Here is a 9,160-nt window from a genome sequence, read left to right as displayed (position 1 = left end):
GAGATACACCAAGAAAGGCTAAAAGAAAAAAGTCATCATTGGGGACTTCTCTGGTGGTCCAGGGGTAAGACTCCATATTTCCAATGCAGGGGGCCTGGATTACATCCCTGGTCAGGTAACTAGGTCCCATATGCCACAGTGAAGATTGAAGATCCCTTGTGTTGTAACTAAGACTCAGCACAGCCAAATAAATAAATATTAAATTTTTAAAAATTTATTTTTAATTGGAGGATAATTGCTTACAACATTGTGTTCATTTCTGCCCTACATCAACATGAATCAACAATAGGTATACATATGTCCCCTCCCTCTTGAACTTCCCACCCCTCTAGGTTGTCACAGAGCACCAAGTGTGAGCTCCCTAAACTTGTGTCACACTGCCAATGTAATGCACTGTTTTATAAATCAGTGATTATCTTGTGAGTAGAGAAATATGACATTGTAAGATCTGTCATATGGCAATTAAAAGAAACAAGCCACACATTTTTATATCTCATTTTAAAATTTCTTTTTATTTTATTTTGATTGAAGTATAGCGGATTTACAGTGTTATCTTCATTTCTGCTGTAGCCACATGGATGGACTGTCATATTGAGTGAAGTAAGATAGAGAAATATCATAGATACTGTTTGCATGTGGAATCTAAAAAAAGGGTACAAATGAGCTTATTTAAAACAGAAATGGAGTCACAGATGTAGAAAACAAACTTATGGTTACCAAGAGGGGAAAGAAAGGGGGATAAATTGGGAGACTGGGACTAACATATACACACTACTATATATAAAATAGATAACTAATAAGGACCTACTCTATAGCACAGGAAACTACTCAATACTCTGTCATGCCCTATATGGAAAGAATCTAAAAAAGAGTGGATACATGTATATGCATAACTGATTTACTTTCCTGTACAGCAGAAACAAACACAACATTATAAATCAACTAGACTCCAATAAAAATTAATTTAAAAAATTTCTGCTGTACAGCAAAGTGATTCAGTTATACATATACTGGGTTGGCCAAAAAGTTCATTTGAGTTTTTCCGTAAGATATTATGGAAAAACCCGAATGAACTTTTTGGGACAGCCCTATGTATACCTTCTTTTTTTTTTATTTTTTTTTTGTATACATTCTTTTAAAAAATATTCTGTTTCATTTTGGTTTCTCATAGTATACTGAATATAATTTTCTGTGCTATACAGTAGGACCTTCTCATTTATAAAATTTCTTCTTTAAAAAAAAATTCACTGAGACCCTTAAAAAAAATAAAGGTGGCCCAGACCTTTCTAGAACTCTGGGAGGCCCAGAACATAGTTATCACTTTATTTTTAAAATGTGATAATTTTAGCTAGGGGCCCCAGACTAATGAGTTGTTAATAACTTAACTGTATAAACACCTGACTCACAAACTGCTATCTACTAGCCATACTGTTTCTGCTGCCATGTAGCCAGTGGTCAGAGAATTCACAGCTTCTACAGTAGTGGTTCACAGCCCTGGTTGCACATTTAATCTGAAGGTCAGTCACCATTTTCAATGTAACGTGTCCAGGGTGATGGGTTACAAGTGCCCAGAAAACAATTTAGAAAACAAGTTTGAGGGTGCAGTCCCCAAGATGTTGGGAAAACTGCCTCAATAATACTTTTGATCAAAATACCTTCAATTATTCCTCAAACTTCTTATAGTGCTTAAATATATGAAAGTAAATAAAAACTGAGTCAAAAGTATTATGTTAATGTGTCCATTTTTAGAAATGATGTGAAGTACCAGATTTTTATAGGTGGTAAAACTACAACAAACTCAAACTGTCAAATGAATGAATTCTTTTTGTTTTATTAAAAAAAAAAAAACAAAGAAAATGGATTTATAACACAGAGAAAAACAAATTCTTGGATACTGGCTGAGGTCAGTACTGCCCATTCTCCTGGACCTTCTCCTCCTCATCCTGCTTCTGTACTATGATTATTGATGCTCTGAAGACGACAATCCTCTCTGTATCCCAGCAACATTCACCCATTCATGAAATAAAGATTTATTTGTGTTCATCTAAACCCCAAACACAGGCTTCCCTGGTGGCTCAGTGGTAAAGAATCTGCCTGCCAACGCAAGAGATGAGGGTTTGATCCCTGGGTCAGGAAGATCCCCTGGGAAAGGAAATGGCAACCCATTCCAGTATTCTTCCCTGAGAATCCCATGGACAGAGGAGCCTGGCATGCTACAGATACCACTCAGTGACTAAACAACAACAAAACCCCAAACACAAGAAAATGTCCAGGGAAGTTGGAGGAGCAAATGAGAATTGAAGAATCAGGGTACATTGTCTCACTCCTGCCTACTCTACCACCGCCGACTCCCCCCCAACCCCCGCCACCGCCTGACCGCCTGCCCAATTCACCCTGCTTTACATTCCATTTGGAATGACTATATCTATGGGTTCAGTGGAAGACATTTTCCCACCTCTTACCTCAAAAGCACAGGGAGGCACTGAAGGTGTCTGACTGAGGGTTATGTTTATCCTTTGAGGAGCTGTAACCAGAATTTTTGGACATGGGTCAGATTCAGAAAAATCAAGTTCAAAAGGCCCGTGATTGTGAGTAGCAAAAAACTGGGCTGTGTTCCTCAATACAGTGTCTACTTATAAAGGTGGGGGGCTTGTGTTCAAGAAAGATATGGTTGTTAAGGCTTTCCAGATGAACCAGAGAGTTGAGACAATAATTTGTATCTGGGAACCTGTGGTAGGAGTCTTCCTGGCTGAACGGCCAACACCTGTCTGAATGTCCCAGAAAGCATCCACAGACGCTATCCTTGTTTTCCTCTCCTGAATGATCCAGAATATTGCCCTTCAGCCGGTGCTTCACTCCGTGGGGGTAGAATGCACTCACGTAACTATTGCCTGGGCTACAGTGGTTGCTTCCCATGAAAACCCAGGAAACAGAATCCCCGCTGCTGTTGAAAGTGTATAATTAGCTCCTCGTGCAGCCTGACCCCACTGATTTTTCTGACGCATTTGGCCGAGGTGTGCCCTTTCTGAGACCTCCAAGAGCTTCTCCGCAGCTGGAGATGCTCAAAATTGCACGCAGCACTTCCTGTGGGCGTGGCTTTGCATTCTGAAGGCTGCTCGCCTACTGAATCACGTGTTTCAAGTGCTCAGATTTACGATGCTTTTTTTTTTTTTTTTTAAAGAATACGGGAGTGGACTGTGAGTGGCCCTATCAGACATAAGAGAGTCTCTTCCCTTTTTCTTTTTAAAAAGTGGTTGTGCACTGGTGGCCTCCTAAGAAACACTATAATTGGTCAGCCTGGGGTGCATTTGATGTCCTCTCAGATAACGTCATTAGCTATTTTCAGGAAAGGGAAGGCAGAGTGTGCCCCTGGGACAATGACAGCACTTGTTTCAAGTTGGGGAAGAGCCTGTGGTTCTTTTCCTGCGTTTGGGGGAAAGCGAACACACAATGTTCATTTCCTAAATACGGGATGTGCTGCGAGGCTGGCGGGTCATTTTCCACCATGTCATATCCTTCTGGATGAAGGCAGCAGGGGCCAGGACAGGAAATGGCAAGTTCTCAGAATAAGACAAGGCTTTCCCAGGGCCGTCATTGGCTCTCTGGAACTATAAAGCTTGCTCATCCAGAAACAGCCTCAGATTCTTCTTTCCTGGAGATAGCCAGAAGTGAATGGTAAGTGGGGAGACCAGAGGGATGCTATCTGAAAAAATAGCCACTGGACTGGTAATACTGGGGTTGAATCCTTGGTCCGTAATATATTTTGAGTAACTTTGCTCGTTTTGGCTCAGAGGTGTCTTTATCTGGCAATTTATCAGTGGTGGGTACAATTATGGAGGCATGCTTATTAAATTAAGATCTAGGAGTCTAGAGACCAAGATTCTACACTGGGCTCTGTTAAGTATCAGCTGCAGGTGGAACTTGTTTGTTTCAGTTTCCTCACCTTCCACATGAGAATAATGATTTCTGCCCTGATACCTCACAGTAGTGAAATGTTGGATTTCTATAGCTTTGTCACTTTTGAGAAGTTCCTAATAACGAGAAGTACAGTGGCTATGAAGGGAGAAATCTTTGGCAACGAGAAAGGATGTACTTTTACTCAGGATGTACAGTTTTCTCTGTTAGTCATCTTCAGTTGGCTTCCGTTCAGCTCGGTACAGGTAGCCCTCAGTGAGCTGTTCAACAAAAATTGCGGTCCCTTTGAAAATTCTGTTCAATTGTTACTCATTTTTAAAGGGAGCTTTCATCATAAAGGGACATACTGGTGCTAGGGTAATTTACTTTTAATTAAGCATGTATCAAAGAGTGAGATTTCTGAAAACCTGATAAGCTCTAGTTAGAAGAAACAGCATTCTAAGATAAGAGCTGGGGAAAATAACAAGCAGAAGAGTTGCTTCTGGTGAGCATCTAACTTAGAAAAATTAGTTTCTTACATTTGATAGATGCTTTTTGAGTTTTTGGTGATTTGTCTTTTTCACTCATCAGAGGGGAAAAAACTGTATTGCAAAACTCCTAAGATCTTAGTCTTCTTGTAAGGAAAGGGCTTTGTAAAGGGGTACAACCTACTGCTTGCCACATGTCATCTTTCAGAGATGAGGGCTCAGTATTCTGTGCCTGTTCAATCCTGGGCTGTTCTTTCTGACCCCATGGATTGTAGCCTGCCAGGCTCCTCCATCCATGGAATTCTTCAGGCAAGAATATTGGAGTGGGTAGCAATTTTCTTCTCCAGGAGATCTTCCCCACCCAGGGGTCGAACTTGCATCTCCTGCATTAGCAGGCTGATTCTTTACCACTTAGCCACCTGGGAAGCCCTTCAGTATTGCAGTAGACTTCTAATATTAATAGCTGCTGCTGCTTCTGCTAAGTTGCTTCAGTTGTGTCTGACTCTGTGTGACCCCATAGATGGCAGCCCACCAGGCTCCTCTGTCCCTGGGATTCTTCAGGCAAGAATACTGGAGTGGGTTGCCATTTCCTTCTCCAATGCATGCATGCATACGAAGTTGCTTCAGTTGTGTCTGACTCTGTGTGACCCTATGGACAGCAGCCCACTAGGCTCCTCTGTTCACAGGTTTCTCTAGGCAAGAATACTGGAGTGGGTTGTAATTTCTTCTCCAAATATTAATAGCACCACTCCCTTATTTAACAGATTAAAAAAAAATCAATCCTTGGCATTCCCTGGGAGAAGAGTGGAGGAGAGCATTATTCCTATTGGCTTACTCGGATTTAAGGTCCTGGGAAGTGGAGGACCTGTCCCAGATGACAGAACGGGTCTTTGAGAACCTGAAAGGGTCTTTGAGAACCTGACACATGACTCACTGGAGAATGACCCTTTTCCCCTTGGGTGGCCGTAGCTGTTGCGCTCGACTTCGGGCTAATCGTGTGTCTCATCCCTGCAGGACATGGAGAGGCCGGCGGCCCGGGAGCTGCAGGGCGCGGATGCTCTGCGACGCTTCCATGGGCTGCTGCTGGACCGCCGCGGCCGGCTGCACGGCCAGCTACTGCGTCTGCGCGAGGTGGCTCGGCGCCTAGAGCGCCTACGCAGGCGCTCCCTGGCGGCCAACGTGGCCGGCAGCTCGCTGAGCGCGGCGGGCGCGGTGGCCGCCATCGTGGGACTCTCGCTCAGCCCCGTCACCCTGGGGGTCTCGCTGCTGGCGTCGGCCGTGGGGCTGGGGGTGGCCACCGCCGGCGGGGCTGTCACCATCACGTCCGACCTCTCCCTGATCTTCTGCAACTCCCGGGAGCTGCGGCGCGTGCAGGAGATCGCGGCCACCTGCCAGGACCAGATGCGCGAGATGCTGAGCTGCCTCGACTTCTTCTGCCGCGGGCAGGGCGGCGGAGACCGCCAGTTGCTGCAGTGCGGGAGGAACGCCTCCATCGCACTGTACAACTCGGTATACTGCATCGTCTTCTTTGGCTCCCGCGGCTTCCTCGTCCCCAGGCGGGCCGAGGGGGCCACCAGGGTTAGCCAGGCCGTGCTAAAGGCCAAGATTCAGAAACTGGCCGAGAGCCTGGAGTCCTGCACCCGGGCTCTGGACGACCTCAGCGAGCAGCTGGAGTTCAGAGTCCAGCTCTACACGAAGAGCAGCCGCGGCCACGACCTCAAGATCTCGGCTGACCGGCCCACGGGGCAGTTTTTCTGAGAACATCTTTTCCCATCTAATGACCGAAGCCAGTAAACCATCCCCATGGGATGCTCCATATTTGTATTTCCCTCAGGAAAATACCAGGTTGGGCTAGGAGCTGAATGCAAAGGATGAGAAAAACTATTCAAGGATGGGGGTGGGGTGGGGATGTGTTCTCCCAACTCTTCTTTACCCATCACTGACATCCTGCCAGGGGCTGAGTGCAAGGGACTTTAACCTGCCTGATCCTGGTGGGATATATGACCTGAAAACTATTTTATCTTTTATCATAACCGTTCAGTCTTCACACCCTTGGGCACTCCTGATTTAAAGTTGTTGCAACGTGCCTGTTCCTGCCTCGGCGGGTGATTTGAGCCGAGGCTGAAGAGCGCTGCAGACACCCCCACCCTCTGGGTCCTCTTCGAGCCCCACTAGGCTTTGAGGTCCTCAAAAACACTCGTGAGAAGAGACACTAGCTTTAAAACTTCTCTGGCAGAGTTTCTGAGTACGAAGAACTCCAGAATCTAGAGCTAATCAGACTCTCTCTGAACTGTATAGGAGGGTTCGGGACCCAAGGGAGGCACCTCCCGCTGATATGCGCCCCTCCTCTCTCAGCGTACACTGCTCACAGATCCAACCTGGGGATGGAGTGGACCTTCCTAGGTGACTTCATAGCCAGACTCCAAGGTGCTCTGAGAGGGGAAATCCACTAAACAGTCACCTAAGTCCCGCCCCCTTGCGGAAGAAACTGAAGGAAGAGGAAATGGTTAACAGTTTCGGATACTGACTTCATACTGTAGAGAAGGGAGCAATGGCTTTTGAGTTAGTCTTGGGTTTATTCTGTGTGAGACTTGGCTTCCTAATCTGTAAAATGGATGCTAAAACTCCACCTTATTGGGAAGTATTGAGTAAGATAAAGCCAAGCACAGTGTCTGGGTGGTAAAGAGTGGTCTCTGGGTTTGTAGCATCACCTGGGAACTTGTTAGAAAGGCCAATTCTTGGACTCAGTTCTAGACTTAAGGATTCAGCAACACAGGTGGGGCTCAGCAAGGTTGTTTAAACAAGCCCCTGGGGGTAATTTGGTGCCTGCTAAAGTTTGAACACCATTGCAATGGGTGTTAGTTTGTAATCCCCTGATGAGCGTTCTCTAAGTCCATAGCCTCTCTAGGGGCTGTTCCGTCTTTGTGTCATTCACAGGGGGTCAAGGACAGACTGTGTGCCAGAAGTAAAAGAAAGAATGTGCGTGGGGGCCGTTGTGTCAATGCTTCCTGGAGCAGTTTCCCACCCCGTGAACTAAGAGGTGTAACAGAATCGGCCCGTTAGAGGGCAGTGTTGCCTGCTCACTGTAGAAATTGGTACAGAAAGGAATGTGAATTTAATGGAAATTGACCTTTATTACTTTTCCTAAAAACCTCCAGACCATGTTTTTTTAAAATTATTATTTATTTTAAGTTTATTATTTAATTACTGTTTATTATTAACATTTAATTTTATTTAACCACGTTAGAAAATAATAGGAATAGCAAGTTTCCGAATGGGAGACTACTGAGATTCTTTTCAAGAGACTAAGTTGAGTTTGCCTTTCTAAGGTGGGCCATGAGCTGTAAACAGTACTGTGTTCCTTGAATAAGTCTACTTCAGAGGGAACTTCTTTCCCTAGTGTTTTGAACGATCCTTTTAAGTAAATGAGGGTAGTTCTTTTTTTCTCTTGGATTTTTTTTGTTGTTGTTGTTGTTGTTCTTTTTATAAGTAAATGAGGGAAGTTCTGAATAACAAGACCAGGAGCTGAATTTAAGCCTCATAAATGGAGGCTTGACTTGTCAACATAGAAATGATGAGAGCATATCTATCCTGAAGGTACCTGGCCAGCAAATAACACTTGACCTGAAAGGCCCTCCCTATTTAGTTCAGGGGAAAGAAAACCCAAGTAGAGGCATATGAAGGAAACACTAGGAAGCCTGATGTCCTGCAAAGTTGGGTCTTAGGAGTGACAAAGTAGCTTGTGTTATGATGGCAATGTGTTATATTTTCACTTTGGAACCTGTAAGAAATCTGTAAGCTGTCTCTAAGAAAATACTTCCAGTTTCTTCAATTTCTATTGCTACCACTGTATTGCTGAAAAATTTGTTGAAAATCTTTGGGATCACATACATACCCAAGCTAGGTCAAATTATGTAATTATCTAATGTGATTTAAATTTACCCAGTTGACCCCCATGCTTACCAATGATGGCAGTGTGTCTGAGGAAGTGTAATTTCGGTGCTGGGGAGAGGAGTTGGTGTTTCTCTATTTTTATTTTTCCTAAAATGGCAATTGATTTGTATCCTGATTTATTTTGAAGTTGGTACCTTTTAAAAAAAATGGTGTCCAATTTCTTAGGTTACCTTGCGCAGATGCTAACATTTTAAATCACCAGAATGTACTTCACATGGTTATATTATGTTATGAAGGTACAATCATTGCCTAACCCCATCTTGTATTAAAGCTTAAGTTTGACTTATTCTTCCAAATGCCTGAGCTGTTCCTTAGAAATAAACCGGGCACTTTTGGAAACAGCAGCAATAGAGACCACTTCATATCATTAGGATATTTTGACTGTACCAGTGTCTTAAGCTCCTGAAATTATTATTTTAGTGGCCCACTGTACATATAAGGAAGGGTGTCTACTTTGGAACAGTACTTTGCACATTATAGGAACATAGTAAATGTATTTGAATAATTTAATGAACTGGTTAGCTATATTAATAGGAGTTTGTTTTGATAGTGAAAGATCATATATCCTCTTTTGTGTCTGTTATAGAGATGGAAGCCTCCACCAGGATTTAAGTCAAGTTTAGTTAAATGGATCCTAGAGACAAGTATTTTATTTATTTCTTTTGTGGGAATGTGAATAAGGCTTTTTTCCTTAAGGCCATCGTTCTGTAAACAAACAGACTGAAATGGTATGTTGTAAAGGGAAGGAGAGAAAGGGGTATTTAGATTACAAGTGTACTTCAGAACAATATCTGAGTTGGAAAAATAAACATGTTCATATTGAA

At 43.6% G+C, this 9,160-nt stretch overlaps 1 protein-coding gene across 1 annotated transcript; it reads left to right on the top strand.

Moving 5' to 3' along the window:
* The first annotated feature begins 3,451 nt into the window (after positions 1-3,451).
* Positions 3,452-9,160, top strand: APOLD1 (apolipoprotein L domain containing 1). The gene is made up of 2 exons (XM_055395573.2): positions 3,452-3,675; positions 5,397-9,160. The coding sequence occupies exons 1-2, from the start codon at positions 3,673-3,675 to the stop codon at positions 6,138-6,140; spliced, it is 747 nt and encodes a 248-aa protein (XP_055251548.2). The 5' UTR covers positions 3,452-3,672; the 3' UTR covers positions 6,141-9,160.

Source organism: Moschus berezovskii, chromosome 6 (genome assembly GCF_049115385.1).
Source record: "Moschus berezovskii isolate FMDL1 chromosome 6, NW_MosBer_1.0, whole genome shotgun sequence".
Lineage (NCBI taxonomy): Eukaryota > Metazoa > Chordata > Mammalia > Artiodactyla > Moschidae > Moschus > Moschus berezovskii.
Note: the sequence above shows the minus strand (reverse complement) of the source record. Positions and strands in the feature narration are given on the sequence as shown.